Below are 21842 nucleotides of genomic sequence, written 5' to 3' on the forward strand. Positions count from 1 at the left end.
GGTCGTTTCAGCCTGTCGATCGCCGCTCGGAGCGCGGCGCGCCCTCCGCCATTGTGAGCCTTTGTTAAACCGGCTGTACCACTCCTTAATCTGTGTGATGCCCATAAAATCATCCCTGAAAGCCATCTGAATTTTCCAAATGGTGTCCACCTGGCTGTATCTCACAGTTTCTGGAAAAATTTGATGCATTGCTGCTCCAGCCATTGAGACATTTTCCTCACAATGAAAATCCAACGAGGGGGGTGGACCAGTGTTCACTCAAAGTGTGCTCACAGGCGAATGACGCAACCAACAGGTGTGAAAAAACTCACACATGTGCACGAAGGTTCAAGCTTGGCTGATGCAATCACAGGTGATTCAAATCCATGTGGTTTTTGCAAAAAATAAAAAGGTTGGATAGTTTTCTAACAGACCTCGTATTCTGTGACATCATACGGCCAAGGGTATTTTAGCATTGCATTAGGCAACCGGTCTGCTCTGTGTCAGCCTGATCCCGTCAGATCTCAGAAGCTAAGCAGTGCGGGATCTGGTTAGTACTTGGATGGGAGACCTCTTTGGAACACCAGCGGCCGTGTGTGTTTCTCCAGGTAACACTGGAGTTGCATCAGGAAGGGCATCCGGCATAAAACCTGTGCCAAATATCAATGCGGATCTGGTTGTATCCGCTGTGACGACCCCAAACACAAAAAAGGGAGCATGGACAACCATTATATTTTAAAATATAGAGCTGTAATTTTTCTGAAGAAAGTAGAAACACAAGATAGAATTGACAACGGGTACAGTGTTGTTTCATTTTGGTAAAAAATATTTATTTGTTACTTCATAAAAAGTGACAGGACTGCACTTTTCAAATCTTTCGTTTTCTTTTTTGTAAAGTAATGCATACAGCAAAATATGTAGTGCCTCCACAGCAACATGGTTAAATCATTTTCACAACATTTGTGAAAATTAAAGGTTGATTAAAACTCAACCACAAATGAGAAATTATAGTCCAAATTTGGTTGATTACAAATGTTTAATTCGTGAAACTGCAGTGTGTAAGAAATCTTTGCTTTTATTTGGGTATCACTTTATTTGCTGCTGTATCAAACATAAGGAAGAGCACCAGGAACACAATGTCTAAAAAAATCACAGTGAAAAGAAAAAGGTACAAAAATGGTGGTGGAGGGGAGAAGAGCAAGTTTAATACTGAGTTTAATGCATATGATTGAAGTTTATCTGTCATATTGTGTTCAGAAAGAGCAATAAATGAGATTTGTTGAGGCATTACAGAAAATTGGTAATGACACCTCACAGGTATGGTGGCAATACTCTTTATTGGGCAGTAATTAGCTTTCCATTGTAAAAACAGCAGATCTGTGGAAATTCATGATATTATATTAGCTTATAATATAATATATTATATTAAAGTTGGCTCAAGGGTCAACCACGAAGCCCATGATGGATCTATGTTTTATTGCCGTACTCCAGAGATCAAGGCAGTGCCATCACTCACATCTAATTGACATGATGAGGAGCTATTACTGTATTGATCCACCTGGCAAGTGCCACTAGATCAGCTGAGGCATGTATCGACCTGACTAAGAGGGTCCACAGACCTCCGAGGGTCAAGCACATGTTAAGGGTGTATTACAGTTGTTTGTAAAGTTGGGGTTCATTCAGCTCAAGGTGAACAAAAGCAGCATTTGGAAATAAAACTTGGAAATTTGGTTAAGCACAAAAATAACATGTTGTGGTAACCAAAAACGATACTGGCCATACTTGATACCCGTAAAGATATTGTGCTTTCAGAAAAAAATTGTTCAGGCCCTCAATGAGAACTAAAACTCAAGCATAAAGTGAGTAGCAGATCATGAATAAACCTGGTTAGGCTTTTTAGTGGGTTAATACCATAGCAATAAATTATTATAAAATAGATTTCTGAACTTTGTACACATCCACCATATACATACATACATACATACGCCATATAACAGTATCTTCAAAATGATCTTTTTTAAAAAGGGCTAGCATTAGTCTATGATAGTTTTGCCTCTCAGTCCCAGCCAAAGTCATGACCAGTCATCTGGTAAAACTTGTTGTTAAAGGGTTTATAAAAGTCTCTTAGTCTCTGCACCACCTCTGGGTCAATATTAGGATGGGTCCTTCCTTTGGTTTTACCAAGACAGTGTGGCTTGTTGTTCCCCTCCGGTCTCTTAAGGCAGGGGAATCCTTTTGCCGGGTTGAAGTGGAAGTAATTCTCTGTGATCACCCTGCTGAGCCCAAGAAAGTCCTGTACGCGAGCCATCTCACCTGCAGGGTCACTAATCAGACGCTCTCCACTAACAAACAGCAGCTGCTCCATAGGGAAGTACTGGAGCCAGCGCTCAAGGTGTTTGGCATACATGCCAATTTGAACAGCACTCCATGCGGTGTCGATCAGACCAGCCGTCACATTCTTAAAGGTTAGACTCTGAAATGATGGAATGTCAGGCTTCTTGGAGCGTGTCTGTGTGTAGTCTGAGATGGCTCTTGTGACGGGATTGCGGACGACTACAATCAGCTTTGTGTCTTTAGACATGGCGTAGATTCGAGCAGGGACCTCTTTGGTGATGTAGTAGCTGGGGGTTTTCTCCATGGTCATCTGCCCTTCCAATGATTTGGGCATCAATTCTCTGCAGAGGACACAAACATGGTTATTTACAGTTCCACAGTTCCATATTCCACCTATGGGTACTTTCCACTTGTTTTCTGTTGGTCAAGGGTTTTCTGGTCCCTCTATGAGAGGGAAACGCAACACTTTTGGTTTTGCTCCCATTTTGTATGAGATGAACTCAAAGATCTAAAACTTTTTCCACATACACAATATCACCATTTCCTTCAAATATTGTTCACAAACCAGTCTTAATCTGTGATAGTGAGCACTTCTCCTTTGCTGAGATAATCCATCCCACCTCACAGGTGTGCCATATCAAGATGCTGATTAGACGCCATGATTAGTGCACAGGTGTGCCTTAGACTGCCCACAATAAAAGGCCACTCTGAAAGGTGCAGTTTTATCACACAGCACAATGCTACAGATGTCGCAAGATTTGAGGGAGCGTGCAATTGGCATGGTGACAGCATGAATGTCAACCAGAGCTGTTGCTCATGTATTGAATGTTCATTTCTCTACCATAAGCCGTCTCCAAAGGCGTTTCAGAGAATTTGGCAGTACATCCAACCAGCCTCACAACCTCAGACCACGTGTAACCACACCAGCCCAGGACCTCCACATCCAGCATGTTCACCTCCAAGATCGTCTGGGACCAGCCACTCGGACAGCTGCTGAAACAATCGGTTTGCATAACCAAAGAATTTCTGCACAAACTGTCAGAAACCGTCTCAGGGAAGCTCATCTGCATGCTCGTCGTCCTCATCGGGGTCTCGACCTGACTCCAGTTCGTCGTCGTAACCGACTTGAGTGGGCAAATGCTCACATTCGCTGGCGTTTGGCACGTTGGAGAGGTGTTCTCTTCACGGATGAATCCCGGTTCACACTGTTCAGGGCAGATGGCAGACAGTGTGTGTGGCGTCGTGTGGGTGAGCGGTTTTCTGATGTCAATGTTGTGGATCGAGTGGCCCATGGTGGCAGTGGGGTTATGGTATGGGCAGGCGTCTGTTATGGACGAAGAACACAGGTGCATTTTATTGATGGCATTTTGACACAGAGATACCGTGACGAGATCCTGAGGCCCATTGTTGTGCCATACATCCAAGAACATCACCTCATGTTGCAGCAGGATAATGCACGGCTCCATGTTGCAAGGATCTGTACACAATTCTTGGAAGCTGAAAATGTCCCATTTCTTGCATGGCCGGCATACTCACCGAACATGTCACCCATTGAGCATGTTTTTGGGATGCTCTGGACCGGCGTATACGACAGCGTGTACCAGTTCCTGCCAATATCCAGCAACTTCGCACAGCCATTGAAAAGGAGTGGACCAACATTCCACAGGCCACAATTGACAACCTGATCAACTCTATGCGAAGGAGATGTGTTGCACTGCATGAGGCAAATGGTGGTCACACCAGATACTGACTGGTATCCCCCCCACCAGTAAAACAAAACTGCACCTTTCAGAGTGGCCTTTTATTGTGGGCAGTCTAAGGCACACCTGTGCACTAATCATGGTGTCTAATCAGCATCTTGATATGGCACACCTGTGAGGTGGGATGGATTATCTCAGCAAAGGAAAGTGCTCACTATCACAGATTTAGACTGGTTTGTGAACAATATTTGAGGGAAATGGTGATATTGTGTATGTGGAAAAAGTTTTAGGTCTTTGAGTTCATCTCATACAAAATGGGAGCAAAACCAAAAGTGTTACATTTATATTTTTGTTGAGTGCATTTTATAAGAATACAATTAACTAATTATTCCAAATTGCACCCAGTTATGTACAGTTCCAATTATACTGTTTTGTATTTAATGGGGTGGGGGCGTGTGCGACAGTATATGTCCACAAAACGGTGCTTCTTCTTACTGCATGTTGTCCCCACATTTTTTTAAAAAAAGCTAAAATTTCTCTGTTAAACTCTCCCAAATGTTTTCTGATGAAGACAGTGACATGCTTTCAGCTTAAAAGGATTCTTTTGTTTAAGAGCGTTTGGTCCAGATTACTGCACATTGTACCCGATTGTCCACTTTCACCTATTCTGACATCAAAGTTAGGCTCTCTTTTTTAGGATATTAATTTCTGATTTAACTGAGTGACCTTGAGTTACTTGAGTATTTCTGCATAAAATTAAACTAAGAAAAGCAGGAGGCACACCAAATCAAAATGATCAAAATGAGCAATAAAGAGCTTTGTGGTGTAAAAGTACCTATTTGTTGCAAAAACTACCCACATCCAGGTATTTTGCAAGAAAAAATACATAAGTCCAATATAAACCCTTATTTTCTTTATGGCAAATGTTTATTTTTCCAACAAAACAAGGGTTTGTCTGCTCTGTTTCACCCCTAGAAACAGCATCAGGTGCCACAGTATGCTACAGTGGCTTGCAAAAGTATTCAGTCCCTTGGTATTCAGGCTGCAGTAAGCCTGCAGTCTGAGAGCGAAGCGCTCTATTGGGGTGATTATGGTACTATGAGGTCCCTAAGATAAGATGGGACCTGATTATTCAAAACCTTATAAGTAAGAAGAAGAATTTTAAATTCTAGAATTAACAGGAAGCCAATGAAGAGAGGCCAGTATGGGTGAAATATGCTCTCTCCTTCTAGTCCCCGTCAGTACTCTAGCTGCAGCATTTTGAATTAACTGAAGGCTTTTCAGGGAACTTTTAGGACAACCTGATAATAATGAATTACAGTAGTCCAGCCTAGAGGAAATAAATGCATGAATTAGTTTTTCAGCATCACTCTGAGACAAGACCTTTCTAATTTTAGAGATATTGCGCAAATGCTGCAGTGGTTTGAATCATATTTATCTAATAGGTTACAATTTGTTCATGTAAATGGGTAATCTTCTTCACAGACTAAGGTTAATTATGGAGTTCCACAAGCTTCTGTGCTAGGACCAATTTTATTCACTTTATACATGCTTCCCTTAGGCAGTATTATTAGACAGCATTGCTTAAATTTTCATTGTTACGCAGATGATACCCAGCTTTATCTATCCATGAAGCCAGAGGACACACACCAATTAGCTAAACTGCAGGATTGTCTTACAGACATAAAGACATGGATGACCTCTAATTTGAAGTTATTGTACTTGGCCCCACAAATCTTAGAAACATGGTGTCTAACCAGATCCTTACTCTGGATGGCATTACCCTGACCTCTAGTAATACTGTGAGAAATCTTGGAGTCATTTTTGATCAGGATATGTCATTCAATGCGCATATTAAACAAATATGTAGGACTGCTTTTTTGCATTTACGCAATATCTCTAAAATTAGAAAGGTCTTGTCTCAGACTGATGCTGAAAAACTAATTCATGCATTTATTTCCTCTAGGCTGGACTATTGTAATTCATTATTATCAGGTTGTCCTAAAAGTTCCCTGAAAAGCCTTCAGTTAATTCAAAATGCTGCAGCTAGAGTACTGACAGGGACTAGAAGGAGAGAGCATATTTCACCCATATTGGCCTCTCTTCATTGGCTTCCTGTTAATTCTAGAATAGAATTTAAAATTCTTCTTCTTACTTATAAGGTTTTGAATAATCAGGTCCCATCTTATCTTAGGGACCTCATAGTACCATATCACCCGAATAGAGTGCTTCGCTCTCAGACTGCAGGCTTACTTGTAGTTCGTAGGGTTTGTAAGAGTAGAATGGGAGGCAGAGCCTTCAGCTTTCAGGCTCCTCTCCTCTGGAACCAGCTCCCAATTCGGATCAGGGAGACAGACACCCTATCTACTTTTAAGATTAGGCTTAAAACTTTCCTTTTCGCTAAAGCTTATAGTTAGGGCTGGATCAGGTGACCCTGAACCATCCCTTAGTTATGCTGCTATAGACTTAGACTGCTGGGGGGGGGGGGGGGTTCCCATGATGCACATGAGTGTTTCTTTCTCTTTTTGCTCTGTATGCGCCACTCTGCATTTAATCATTAGTGATTGATCTCTGCTCCCCTCCATAGCATGTCTTTTTCCTGGTTCTCTCCCTCAGCCCCAACCAGTCCCAGCAGAAGACTGCCCCTCCCTGAGCCTGTTTCTGCTGGAGGCTTCTTCCTGTTAAAAGGGATTTTTTCCTTCCCACTGTTGCCAAGTGCTTGCTCACAGGGGGTCGTTTTGACCGTTGGGGTTTTTCCGTAATTATTGTATGGCTTTGCCTTACAATATAAAGCGCCTTGGGGCAACTGTTTGTTGTGATTTGGCGCTATATAAATAAAATTGATTTGATTTTGATTTGAAATGCAAAAAAGCAGTCCTACATATTTGCTTAATATGCGCATTGAAGGACATATCCTGATCAAAAATGACTCCAAGATTTCTCACAGTATTACTAGAGGTCAGGGTAATGCCATCCAGAGTAAGGATTTGGTTAGACACCATGTTTCTAAGATTTGTGGGGCCAAGTACAATAACTTCAGTTTTATCTGAATTTAAAAGCAGGAAATTAGAGGGCATCCATGTTTTTATGTCTGTAAGACATTCCTGCAGTTTAACTAATTGGTGTGTGTCCTCTGACTTCATGGATAGATAAAGCTGGGTATCATCTGCGTAACAATGAAAATTTAAGCAATGCTTTCTAATAATGCTGCCTAAGGGAAGCATGTATAAAGTGAATAAAATTGGTCCTAGCACAGAACCTTGTGGAACTCCATAATTAACCTTAGTCTGTGAAGAAGACTCCCCATTTACATGAACAAATTGTAATCTATTAGATAAATATGATTCAAACCACCGCAGCGCAGTGCCTTTAATATCTATGGCATGCTCTAATCTCTGTAATAAAATTTTATGGTCAACAGTGTCAAAAGCAGCACTGAGTTCTAACAGGACAAGCACAGAGATGAGTCCACTGTCTGAGGCCATAAGAAGATCATTTGTAACCTTCACTAATGCTGTTTCTGTACTATGATGAATTCTAAAACCTGACTGAAACTCTTCAAATAGACCATTCCTCTGCAGATGATCAGTTAGCTGTTTTACAACTACCCTTTCAAGAATTTTTGAGAGAAAAGGAAGGTTGAAGATTGGCCTATAATTAGCTAAGATAGCTGGGTCAAGTGATGGCTTTTTAAGTAATGGTTTAATTACTGCCACCTTAAAAGCCTGTGGTACATAGCCAACTAATAAAGATAGATTGATCATATTTAAGATCGAAGCATTAATTAATGGTAGGCAGTGGTGGGCACACTTCCGATAATCCGATAACAGATAATTTTCGAAGATAATGTTTTCATTATCGGATTATCTTTTTAGATAAATTTAAAAACCATCATCGGACTAATTATCTTCCAATGAATTACGTCCGATAACTTTTAGAACGATAACGTACTAAACTAACCTGAACAGTGAAAAACATTTTTAAAACTGTTAAAGCTGTTGAGACCTACCTGTTAAAAGTTTCCTAATAGGCATGTTGTTCTATTCTCTGCAAACAGAAACCACTCTATCGTCTGTAAGCAAAGGAGAACTGGTGACCAAAAAAAGAGTAATTTCCATTAATACCATACTAATATACTCAACAAAAATATAAACGCAACACTTTTGGTTTTGCTCCCATTTTGTATGAGATTAACTCAACGATCTAAAACTTTTTCCACATACACAATATCACCATTTCCCTCAAATACTGTGCACAAACCAGTCTAAATCTGTAATAGTGAGCACTTCTCCTTTGCTGAGATAATCCATCCCACCTCACATGTGTGCCATACCAAGATGCTGATTAGACACCATGATTAGTGCACAGGTGTGCCTTAGACTGCCCACAATAAAAGGCCACTCTGAAAGGTGCAGTTTTGTTTTATTGGGGGGGATACCAGTCAGTATCTGGTGTGACCACCATTTGCCTCATGCAGTGCAACACATCTCCTTCGCATCATCCGTGAAGAGAACACCTCTCCAACGTGCCAAACGGCAGCAAATGTGAGCATTTGCCCACTCAAATCGGTTACGACGACGAACTGCAGTCGGGTCGAGACCCCGATGAGGACGACGAGCATGCAGATGAGCTTCCCTGAGACAGTTTCTGACAGTTTGTGCAGAAATTCTTTGGTTATGCAAACCGATTGTTTCAGCAGCTGTGCGAGTGGCTGGTCTCAGACGATCTTGGAGGTGAACATGCTGGATGTGGAGGTCCTGGGCTGGTGTGGTTACACGTGGTCTGCGGTTGTGAGGCTGGTTGGATGTACTGCCAAATTCTCTGAAACGCCTTTGGAGACGGCTTATGGTAGAGAAATGAACATTCAATACACGAGCAACAGTTCTGGTTGACATTCCTGCTGTCAGCATGCCAATTGCACGCTCCTTCAAAGCTTGCGACATCTGTGGCATTGTGCTGTGTGATAAAACTGCACCTTTCAGAGTGGCCTTTTATTGTGGGCAGTCTAAGGCACACCTGTGCACTAATCATGGTGTCTAATCAGCATCTTGATATGGCACACCTGTGAGGTGGGATGGATTATCTCAACAAAGGAGAATTGCTCACTATCACAGATTTAGAGTGGTTTGTGAACAATATTTGAGAGAAATGGTGATATTGTATATGTGGAAAAAGTTTTAGGTCTTTGAGTTCATCTCATACAAAATGGGAGCAAAACCAAAAGTGTTGCGTTTATATTTTTGTGTCACCAAGTCATCCAGAGGCATACATGTTTAACTTATGGTTCAAATTTTAACCACTCATTTTAGACAAGTTATTTAAAATTATTGTCATGTCTGAAGTTTATAAAGTGAAAATATCAGATATATGTTTTCGTTTTAAAGTAATGTGCTAATTTTTAAGGTTTTGTGAGTACATGCTGTGCCAGGCAGCAATGCATTATGGGTAGCATAAGGTAATCTCAGACGTTCACGACAGGACAAATGCATTTCAGACACTCTGTTTGGGGTCCACAGATAACAGCATTAAACTCTAGTGCCTAAAACTCTCGTGAATATATTCTCTGGGTTTATAGACGTTAGTGTATTTGCGTTTGTTAAATTCCACGCATCTTAAATGTAGCAGACACGGATTATCTGGAATTTTGTTTGACTTTTTTTCAAGGCCGCTACTGCCATCTACTGGCCAGGAGTGTTCATGGCAGTATTAAACGTCTGGGTACATGGCTGCTCTCAAAGTGTTGGTATTGTTCATTGTCCAGGCGCTTTTTGTGTGCATATATGTTAACTTTGTATTCTAAAACTACGGTTAGAAGTAATTCCGACTCCTTATCGGTCCACACGAACGAGGTTGGCGCCATGTTTTTAGTTTTTGTGGAAGTGACAAGAGAATAAGGCTCCTGATTGGATAGAATTTTAATCAGTACCGCCACTCAAAGGTTTGGCAGACTAATTACAACACATTTATACGGTTTGATGTGGATGGATTTTTTTTTTAAACAACGTGGTGTGCATGAAGTTTTTTCCCCAAACTGAAAGGGTAAGATATTTGGTTTTACAAATACATGACAACGTGTGTACATGGCCTTATGTCTGTGAAAGGCACTATATAAATAAATTTACTTACTTACTTACTAATATTGAGTGCACGTTTTACAACATCATAAAAGTTTTAAAACATGCAATTGCGATGACACTTCCAGGGCTCCGTAAAAATGCCTGTTTTTACAAATAAAAATGGAATATTTACAAAAGCACATTTATCTTTAAACCAACACACGACACACGTCACATTAATGTGTTGGTTTACGTAATGGATTACTGAACCAATCACTGTTTAGCACTTTTACCCAGAATGCTTTGCAGTCTGTGTTTGTTACAAAACCTCAGAATTAGTGCCTTATTTCAACATTAAAAGATATATGTTATATTTTAACTTTGTACAAATGACAGAATTGACATTAATGGAGTTATTCTATCAGTATTTTCAAAAAACCACAAGTTAGTATGACTTTATTTTTCAAGACCTCCGCCTGACCGCAGTGTTGAAATTGATAGGGAGCTGGCCTGCTCTCAGTGTGTTTCTGTGGTGGGAGCGCTGTTGTAAACAAGAGCTTCCAGCAGGGGCAGGATGTTGAAAGATGAAAAATGATTATGATTAGTAAAGAGTTGATTTCGTGGGTGCTCTCAGGATTTGTCTGTGTTGCTTCCTGCAGGGGGCAGCATGGTCAAACATTCTTGCTTATTCTTTTGGTCTTTTACTGCTTTTGATGCTTTCAAAAGCGATCGTGTTAAAAATCAATTTCAGCTTTTTAGTAACTGCAAATGTCCCATAGACAACACCGGAATTTATCGGTTATCGATTATCTGTAACTTCTGATACATTTTTGGGTGGCTTATCAGTTTATCTTTATCAAAGATAACTTTTCAGTTATCTTATTATCTGTTATCAAAGTTAATTTTTTGGTTATCTGTGCCCACCACTGATGGTAGGGCTTCCTTGAGCAGCCTGGTAGGAATGGGGTCTAATAGACATGTTGATGGTTTGGAGGAAGTAACTAATGAAAATAACTCAGACAGAACAATCGGAGAGAAAGTCTAACCAAATACCAGCATTACTGAAAGCAGCCAAAGATAACGATATGTCTTTGGGATGGTTATGAGTAATTTTTTCTCTAATAGTTAAAATTTTATTAGCAAAGAAAGTCATGAAGTCATTACTAGGTAAAGTTAAAGGAATACTCAACTCAATAGAGCTCTGACTCTTTGTCAGCCTGACTACAGTGCTGAAAAGAAATCTGGGGTTGTTCTTATTTTCTTCAATTAGTGATGAGTAGTAAGATGTCCTAGCTTTACGGACGGCTTTTTTATAGAGCAACAGACTCTTTTTCCAGGCTAAGTGAAGATCTTCTAAATTGGTGAGACACCATTTCCTCTCCAACTTACGGGTTATCTGCTTTAAGCTGCGAGTTTGTGCGTTATACCACGGAGTCAGGCACTTCTAATTTAAGGCTCTCTTTTTCAGAGGAGCTACAGCATCCAAAGTTGTGCTCAATGAGGATGTAAAACTATTGACGAGATAATCTATCTCACTTACAGACTTTAGGTAGCTACTCTGCACTGTGTTGGTATATGGCATTGTAGAACATAACAAAGAAGGAATCATATCCTTAAACCTAGTTACAGCGCTTTCCAAAAGACTTCTACTGTAATGAAACTTATTCCCCACTGCTGAGTAGTCCATTAAAGTAAATGTAAATGTTATTAAGAAATGATCAGACAGACAGGGGTTTTCAGGGAATACTGTTAAGTCTTCAATTTCCATACCATAAGTCAGAACAAGATCTAAAGTATGGTTAAAGTGGTGGGTGGACTCATTTACATTTTGAGTGAAGCCAATTGAGTCTAATAATAGATTAAATGCAATGTTGAGGCTGTCATTCTCAGCATCTATGTGGATGTTAAAATCACCCACTATAATTATCTTATCTGAGCTAAGCACTAAGTCAGACAAAAGGTCTGAAAATTCACAGAGAAACTCACAGTAACGACCAGGTGGACGATAGATAACAACAAATAAGACTGGTTTTTGGCACTTACAATTTGGATGGACAAGACTAAGAGTCAAGCTTTCAAATGAATTAAAGCTCTGTCTGGGTTTTTGATTAATTAATAAGCTGGAGTGGAAGATTGCTGCTAATCCTCCGCCTCGGCCCATGCTTCGAGCATTCTGTTAGTGTGACTCGGGGGTGTTGACTCATTTAAACTAACATATTCATCCTGCTGTAACCAGGTTTCTGTAAGGCAGAATAAATCATGTTGATCAATTATTATATCATTTACTAACATTGACTTAGAAGAGAGAGACCTAATGTTTAATAGACCACATTTAACTATTTTAGTCTGTGGTGCTGTTGAAGGTGCTATATTATTTTTTCTTTTTGAATTTTTATGCTTAAATAGATTTTTACTGGTTGTTGGTGGTCTGGGAGCAGGCACCGTCTCTACGGGGATGGGGTATTGGGGGGATGGCAGGGGGAGAGAAGCTGCAGAGGTGTGTAAGACTACAACTCTGCTTCCTGGTCCCAACCCTGGATAGTCACGGTTTGGAGGGTTTAATAAAATTGGCCAGATTTCTAGAAATGAGAGCTGCTCCATCCAAAGTGAGTTCCTTCAACTCAAACTGAAAGTAAATCTCTAAGAAGAAGGCTATAACTTCTTCTGGGTGTCTTGGTGGCTTTCCTCACTCTTCTCTTTCTTGCACAGTCACTCAGTTTTTGAGAACTGTCAAACATACTGTGCCATACTGTTTGTATTTCTTCATAACTGATGTAAATAAAGGCCAAGATATATTCAGTGACTTGGAAATGTTCATGTATCCATCCCCTGACTTGTCTGACGAAAACTGGCAATTAAACTGATTATTTACAGGTATTATACCAAAAGGGCTGATTACTTATGCAACCCATCTTCTTGGCTTTTATATTTTTAATTAATTCATATCAAGTTGTAGAGATTTACTTTCAGTTTGAGTCTAAGGAAGATAATTTTAGAAATTTTTATTTTGAGAAGCCTGATTTACTTCTTGTATTTGAAATGTCATAAACAAATTAAAATGCGTGAAATACCAAGAGGCTGAATACTTTTGCTAGGCACTGTATATAAAAACCTTACAATTGAGCTTGTCTATTTTAAATATGTTGAAGTTCATGGGACGATAATTCTGAAGAATATTTTGCAGTATTTAATAAATATTTTACCATTTTAATAGTGAGCTGTTGATCTCACTGCAACATGGACACACTGAAGCCATGTCATTAAAATCATTACCATAATTTCCAGCCATCTGTTGCTGCATGCACAAAGAGCTTGCATATCCTTCTCCACACACACACAAACACACACACACACTGCTGCTGCTTTCATCTAACAAACGTATGTGAAGAGACACTCACTGCAAGGCTTTTGCTGCACGGAGCGCTGGGAAAAGCCTGAGTGGTTATGGGAAAAGTAAACATCACCCATACCTCATTAGTGCCAGAAACACACGAAGGCTTCTCTTTCTTATACAATTTCAGCAGGTTACATTCTCTTTCCTCCCTTTTCTAAAGGCCTGAGGTCCAACAAATTTATTTCACTTTTCTCTCCCTCAGCCACCGTTTGCATCTGCTAGAAAACCCACAAACCTAATCAAGGTAATAGCTACGAGAGGAACAAACGAGTCTATCACAGAACCTGCAATTATCTTCTGCATCTCTTGGACACTCTGGAGCACAGAGCTGCAGGTCTTTCTTCAGGTCTCCAGGGACACCAAACTTACTACCAGTCAACCTTGCCACTTAGTCCCCAAGCAAAACAATCTGTGTGAGAATATATGCATTATTCATCTGAGCTGAGCCAGCACGGGAGAGCATCTCCAACTGAGCGGCAAGTGAGAGGCTCGCCTTCGGGGGGCAGATGTAGCAAGCTTTCAGAATTTGTTCCGCTTAATAAACAATGTTGCCTGGAACCGATAGGTTTCAGCGCGTCCCCATCGATCAATCAGCGGCGCAAAAAAGCAGCTTGAAATCACAAAGCTGGTGAACTCTGATCTGCAGAAGTGGGAATTTTTCCACTTTTTTTTTTTTGAGTTCATAAAAGTAAAACCTGCAGATGGCTTAGATGTTGATGCATGTATCAGCGTCAGTACAAACCTAGCTTTTAGTAGATACTGCGGTTATTTTCAGTATTAGACACTGGCAGACACTATCTGTGTGACTGAAATGTGCTCATCCGCTAAGCATGGCGGCAGATAGCCAACTTGATTTTTCAGGCTGCAGCTGTGTTACTGCAGCAACAGCACAAAAAGTTCAAATCTATGAATGATACAACACACCTCCCAACTCTACATAAAAAAAGCATTTTAATGTGAAGGCAGCAGAAGACCTTTATTGTGAAAGTGTAAATCCAGACGCGCAACATGGTGATGCAGGGAAGCCACTGCCACGAAAACCTCATAAGGTTGTTTTGGTGTGATCATGAAGCAGATAACAGAATATTTGCAGAGGAATCTTTCAAATGGTGAAACACACACCAAATTTGGCACAAATACTCAGCAATCATTACTCTTTTGTAAAAGCATGTTAGCCACCTAAATTTTCAATAGGCAGCCAAGTAGAGGTCAATTGAAGAATTACACAGGGGTCAAAATTTAAAGATGCTCCAATCATATTGAATACTATGCCACATTATTTGTCTGATCACAAAGATTCCAAAAAGGTATAGTTTGGACTATCTGTGACTAAATGTTATGGAGTTATGGGGTAAAAACAGCAAGAATGGTGACAAAGGTCAGTTTCAGTTTGTACAGCGTTCAAAATTTAAAACTGCTCCAATTTTTGTAAAAAGTGATGCAAATTATTGGTTGTGCTAATAAGATTAAGAAATGGAAGAGTTTTGACTGTGCTGAATGCTTGGTCTCCAAAGTAAAGGTAATAACAAAAAATCAATGTCCATTAGATTCTGTGACATGTGACATACGAGGGCTGTCAATAAAGTAACGGTCCTTTTTATTTTTTCAAAAACTATATGGATTTCATTCATATGTTTTTACGTCAGACATGCTTGAACCCTCATGCGCATGCGTGAGTTTTTCCACGCCTGTCGGTGACGTCAGCCACAGGAAAAACACCTCTGTTGAAAGCCTTAAGGACAAGTTGGAACATGTCCTGCTGTTAAACAATTTCTCATATACTCACTCCACTGAAAGCCATCAAAAGCCGCCTGGATTTTACAAATGGTTATCAACACGGAGGTGTTTTTTCCTGTGCCGCCGCACCGCGTCGGCTGCGTCCCGACGCGCGGACCCGTCCGCACGTCTTTCATTAAAAAAATCTCCTTTAACAGTGGAATATCTGGATAAAATGCTGAAACCGACTTCTTCTGAAACTTCTCTGTTCTCTCACGACGTCCTGGATCAATAGAGCCTGAAATGTGGAGGTTTTCAGCTTGAACAGGCTGACGACGGCGGCTGAGAGCGCTGAGCGACGTCTCACACCGTGGGAAGTCCTTAAAGCGACAGAATCACCTCAAAATCTCTCATCAGCCGTTAAAACTTTCACTGAAAACCAGCTTAATTTTTCGAACCGTGTCCACTTCGATGTGTCTCACAGGTTTAGAAAAAATTTTGATCAAACAACGCGCCAGTCTCTCAGCAACTTCTCAGACAAAGGAATTCCGACGAGGGGCTGGACGACTCCTCCCACAAGGAGTGCTCACAGGCGAATGACGTCACCGACAGGCGTGGAAAAACTCACGCATGCGCACGAGGGTTCAAGCATGTCTGACGTAAAAACATATGAATGAAATCCATATAGTTTTTGAAAAAAATTAAAAGGACCGTTGCTTTATTGACAGACCTCGTATGTTACCCTGTAACATGATAACTAAGCATGATGCATGGTGCAAACTATTTTATATTTCAGCAGATGCTCCCCTGTTGCCACCTAATGGGAATCATACTATATGGTAGGGATAAAGATACCTGGAGGAGCTGAAAATATCCGAGTTTGCACAATACGGGAGTTGTACCCGGCCCAGTCTCACATTTTCTTTTGTGGCCCTGTGACGAAAATCGGGTGCTTTTCGTGACACTGTGTTTTTACTTTGCTATTTATAATTCTCCCCTTCTCCAAAGTCTAACCATAGCACAAGTGTGTACCCTCCCCTATCCCTAACCATAACCCCCCCAGACCCCAAACCCCCATCACCCAACATTTCAGGCCCTCATCACAAAAAAGTTTGTGTCCCGTCACAAAAAGCAGCCCATTTTCATGCCCCCGTCGTGAACCCATGGATTAATGTACTTTTCGTAATGCCGCCATGAACTGTCATGAGACTGGGTTGTTTTACTACAATTACGGGACCTGTGTAGCATATTCCATAGCTGGATATGGCACTTTCCTTTTTTTTTTTTTTTGATTATTCAACAAAGTTAGAATTTAACCAATCGTCTACTGCAATGTAATTCAAGTGCAATAATTTGAGATGATGTTGCCCTAGCTGATTGGCTGAACTCTGTTGACCAATAAAAATGCAGTTTATCCAGCACCCGAACCTCTCTCAGATACTGCAGTCAGACACCTGCCTTCCTGAGATACACTCAAATCCACAGTTCATACTTGAAATCCTGCTTCTTTAGTAGAGGATCAAAATCTGAGAGAAACCTCTCCCTGAAATTTATTTACTGGTTTGCAGTAGTGACTCATATCACAACATGTTTGCAGGGTTCTGTACTGGTAATCCATCACTTTACTAGTCAGTGCAAAGTACAAACACTTTTGCAAGACAAAAAAAAATGCATGTGACAGACTGAATGTCATTTTATGAGAAAAAGATCACACACCTGACTAGATTGGAATTTCCAGAACACCAAAACAATTGTCACAACAATCACCCTACCGGTTGCTAATAAAAGTCATTTTATTGTATCGATTTGTAAATAGTGTTGTCCACTGGCAATGCATCCATCCATGACTGCAGAAAGTGCACGGTGCAGGTCACTATCAGATTTAGCTGCCGTGTTTTTTTTCCTGCAGCAGCAGTACATGTTCCAGTACTGTACCTCCAGATGCACATTAAGCCGGGCGGAGTTGTGCGTTGTGTAATTTGCCTGTGTTTTGTCTGCTGTGCAGTCAGGAGCATCCTTTAAACTGGCTGCTGGGGAGATAGCGTTTGAAAGCAGGCGTTGTTTGCATTTGCTGTTATCAGTTGGCAGGTTCAAAGGTAGGAATTTGCAGCGCTACTGTGTGTAGCTGTGTGTGTTTGCTGCAGCATGGCTCAATGAAAACAATGAGCAAGTACAGTGCAGAAACCAACAATCCTTGCATTGTGCAGAGGTCTGATCGACAGCCTCAAATTGCCGTCGGTATTTGTGACAAGTGAATAAAGAAACAGCATCATCCTGAGGTCCAGCTCCTGCAGGAAAGGTTCCTCATGGACAGGATGGGAGGTGGTAATATGCAACCACTGGGAATAATTAGATAAGAGGAGACTAGTTAACAGACTGAAATCAAAGGGGGAAAGATGGTTAAGGAGAACATTCTCAGACTCCTCCAAACCATCTTGTCGCAAATGTGAAAGTCATCATCATCACACTTTGCACTCAGGACCTTCTTATGAAGTTGAACATCATCCAAGAGCTCAACAGCATTCCAAGAAACAATGATAGTATGCAGAATGTTATTTTCCGCTCCATCCACCATTATTACTGTCAAATGAGGAACTCAAGGCCACCTGGCTTTCTGTTGGAGACAGGCCCGCTTTGGGAGGAGGAGCAGGAGGTGGTGTAAGCCATTCTGGCCTCCCTCATGCAACTGTCAACCTCACACTAATGCAAACAAATTCTGAGAAGGAGTTGTTTATTGGACCAACAGGTATGTTTTATTAAGACAGAGGTGTTTATATATATATATATATATATATAAAACACAAAATAAGGTGGTAGTAATCTGCTGCTGCCATGGGTGCAATTTGGTGGGGGATAGGGGGGACATGTCTCCCCCACCTTTTCAACCAGGGGTACAGAATATGGTATGCCCCCCCACCTTCTGACATACGAGGTCTGTTAGAAAACTATCCAACCTTTTTAAAAAAAACTATATGGATTTGAATCATGTGCGCTTGCATCAGCCAAGCTTGAACCTTCGTGCGCATGCGTGCGTTTTCTCACACCTGTTGGTTACGTCATTCGCCTGTGGGCAGGCTTTGAGTGAGCACTGGTCCAGCCCCCTTGTCGGCTTTTCATTGTCAGGAAAATGGCTGAGCGATTGGAGCAGCGCTGAATCAAATTTTTCCAGAAACTGTGAGAGACAGCCAGGTGGACACCATTCGGAAGATTCAGATGGCTTTTGGTGAAGATACTCTGGGCGTCACACAGATTAAGGATCATTACAACCAGATTAAAGACGGCCCACAGTGGCGCAGGGCACGCCACGCTCCGAGCGGCCATTGACAGGCTGAAAGGACCAGATCATTTCCAAAGTGAAGGCTGTGTTGATCCGGGACGTCATCTGGCTACCAGAGAAATTGTGGAAGAGGTGTACATCAGCACTTTTGCGGCACATTCCACTGTTACAGGAGATTTTGTAATGAAAGACGTGCGGATGAATTTGCGCGTCGGGACGGAGCCGCTAATGGCACACAACAAAAAGCACGTCTGTGTTGGAAACCATTCGGAAGATTCAGACGGCTTTCGGTGGCTTTTCAGTCGAGTGAGTATCCGAGAAATTGTGTAACAGCTGGGCAGGTCACAACTTGTCCTGTGAGACTTCCAACACAGACGTGCTTTTTGTTGTGCACCATGAGCGGCTCCGTCCCGACGCGCGAATTCCTCCGCACGTCTTTCATTACAAAGTGCTGATGTCCACATTTTCTGCAATTTCTCTGGTAGTCAGACGACGTCCAGGATCAACACAGCCTTCACTTTGGAAATGATCTGGTCCTTTCAGCCTGTCGATGGCTGCTCGGAGCGCGGCGCGCCCTGTGCCGCTGTGGGCCATCTTTAATCTGGTTGTAATGATCCTTAATCTGTGTGACGCCCAGAGTATCCTCACCGAAAGCCGTCTGAATCTTCTGAATGGTGTCCACCTGGCTGTCTCTCACAGTTTCTGGAAAAATTTGATTCAGCGCTGCTCCAGTCGCTCAGCCATTTTCCTGACAATGAAAAGCCGACGAGGGGGCTGGACCAGTGCTCACTCAAAGCCTGCCCACAGGCGAATGACGGAACCGACAGGCGTGAAAAAACTCACGCATGCACACGAAGGTTCAAGCTTGGCTGATGCAAGCGCACATGATTCAAATCCATATAGTTTTTAAAAAAAAATAAAAAGGTCGGATAGTTTTCTAAGAGACCTCGTATATGTGTGTACTTGAAACATGCTATGTCAGTCTTATGTGCAAACCATGTCAGTCTTATGTGCAAAATCATGTCAGAATAGTATCTTTGTTTCTGCAAGTTTGTATTTTTAGCAGCATTGACTTGTTTACAACACCTGTTTCTTGTTTGTCACATTCGGAATTTACTGGGACTGCATTTGCCCAGATTTGAAACCAAAAATAGTTGCCTCTAGGGACTAGTGTCTACACATAAGTATCAATGGACCATATGCTAATTTACTAAATTCTGAAAGTTAGAAAAGGAAATCAGAAAAGCTATCTGGGACCTCAGAAAGCACATCTGCAATTATTGCTTGATCTCCAAAATCAGTCTATGCAAGCGAAATTATGTTCAGTATGAGTGTTGTCATTAGTGCTGCTTTGAAAAATAAATTCATGATAAGTAATTTATCCTAAAGTTATGATCTGTTGTTTTTTCAAACTTTTGCAAAAACAAATCTTGAGAAAAAAAAATATAGTATGCGATAGTTAATAATTATTAAGAGCCTGTTCTTTCATATTTATGAATACATTTTACCACATTGCAGTTGTTTTTTTAATGAAAATTCAACCTAGTTCTACACATGTGGTGATACCTTATTTACACCTGGATGTTAATAAAATCAGTGCTGGCTATTCTCAGAATAAAGTACTTATATCCACAGTTTCAAATTGCATAAGTCAAATGGTGTCCACTTTATGGTCTTCTCAAAACATTAAAATTACTGTTCTGGATGCTCGGAATGCATCTGAGCTTATCTAGAAACCGTTGGCTTCTGGAGGCCTAAAGCGGCCCCCAGACCCCTGGCCTATGGGCTTCGGACCTATGGGTCTCGCACTTTGTCCCCCCCAATTTCTAGTTCTAAATTGTGCCCTTGGCTGCTGGATCCAAACCAAATTGGGTTTACTTCCTGAATATGTACTTTTATCAAGATTTAAGTGCAGTAATTTATGCAGCAGTAGCTTTGTTGGCCACCAGACTGAGGCTTTGGAAACAAAAATCACTGGCAAAGAAGCTCATTTCAAGCTGCAACTTCAAAACCACACATATTTTGAGTGTGACTGAGAAATGAGAATGAGGATGAAGACGCGTCTGTCTCAAGTTGCATTCATACAAAATCCTTTGTGGAGGGTTGTATGCACTTGTGGCTGTGTCATTTGAGGTTTAGAACTAAACCACTGATTAACAACAAGAAAACAACTTTTTCGTGAGTTTATACATTTCTGCACAGAAACACTCTCTCTCTCTCTCTCTTACAGAACTCATTTACAGCGTACCTCACTCGAGCATATCTGTTTTTCTTTTGTAGCTAATTAATCTAAAATCCAGTTTGTATATTTCTGCGTGGAATCTAGTGCTGGGCCTGATCCAGTCCAATATCAGTATACAGTAGTGTTCAGAATAATAGTAGTGCTATGTGACTAAAAAGATTAATCCAGGTTTTGAGTATATTTCTTATTGTTACATGGGAAACAAGGTACCAGTAGATTCAATAGATTCTCACAAATCCAACAAGACCAAGCATTCATGATATTTACACTCTTAAGGCTGTGAAATTGGGCTATTAGTAAAAAAAAAAAAAAAGCCTGAGGAAAATGGGACGTTCAAGACATTGTTCAGAAGAACAGCATAGTTTGATTAAAAAGTTGATTGGAGAGGGGAAAACTTATACGCAGGTGCAAAAAATTATAGGCTGTTCATCTACAATGATCTCCAATGCTTTAAAATGGACAAAAAAAAACCAGAGACGCATGGAAGAAACGGAAAACAACCATCAAAATGGATAGAAGAATAACCAGAATGGCAAAGGCTCACCCATTGATCAGCTCCAGGATGATCAAAGACAGTCTGGAGTTACCTGTAAGTGCTGTGACAGTTAGAAGACACCTGTGTGAAGCTAATTTATTTGCAAGAATCCCCCGAAAAGTCCGTCTGTTAAATAAAAGACATGTGCAGAAGAGGTTACAATTTGCCAAAGAACACATCAACTGGCCTAAAGAGAAATGGAGGAATATTTTGTGGACTGATGAGAGTAAAATTGTTCTTTTTGGGTCCAAGGGCTACAGACAGTTTGTGAGACGACCCCCAAACTCTGAATTCAAGCCACAGTTCACAGTGAAGACAGTGAAGCATGGTGGTACAAGCGTCATGATATGGGCATGTTTCTCCTACTATGGTGTTGGGTCTAAATATCACATACCAGGTATCATGGATCAGTTTGGATATGTCAGAATACTTGAAGAGGTCATGTTGCCTTATGCTGAAGAGGACATCCCCTTGAAATGGGTGTTTCAACAACACAATGACCCCAAGCACACTAGTAAATGAGCAAAATCTTGGTTCAAAACCAACAAAATTAATGCCTCGCAGATGTGAAGAAATCATGAAAAACTGTCTTTATACAACTAAATACAA

General features: G+C 41.0%; 1 protein-coding gene across 1 annotated transcript in view; it reads right to left on the bottom strand.

Moving 5' to 3' along the window:
- Positions 1 to 2001: 2001 nt before the first annotated feature.
- hs3st3b1a (heparan sulfate (glucosamine) 3-O-sulfotransferase 3B1a) overlaps positions 2002 to 21842 on the bottom strand; it is a 45943-nt gene continuing 26102 nt past the window's right edge. Inside the window, exon 2 of the mRNA XM_034190838.1 lies at positions 2002 to 2654. Within this exon, the coding sequence (XP_034046729.1) occupies positions 2036 to 2654 (619 nt within the window). The 3' untranslated portion in view covers positions 2002 to 2035. The remainder of the gene's footprint in view (positions 2655 to 21842) is intronic.

Source organism: Thalassophryne amazonica, chromosome 16 (assembly GCF_902500255.1).
Source record: "Thalassophryne amazonica chromosome 16, fThaAma1.1, whole genome shotgun sequence".
Lineage (NCBI taxonomy): Eukaryota > Metazoa > Chordata > Actinopteri > Batrachoidiformes > Batrachoididae > Thalassophryne > Thalassophryne amazonica.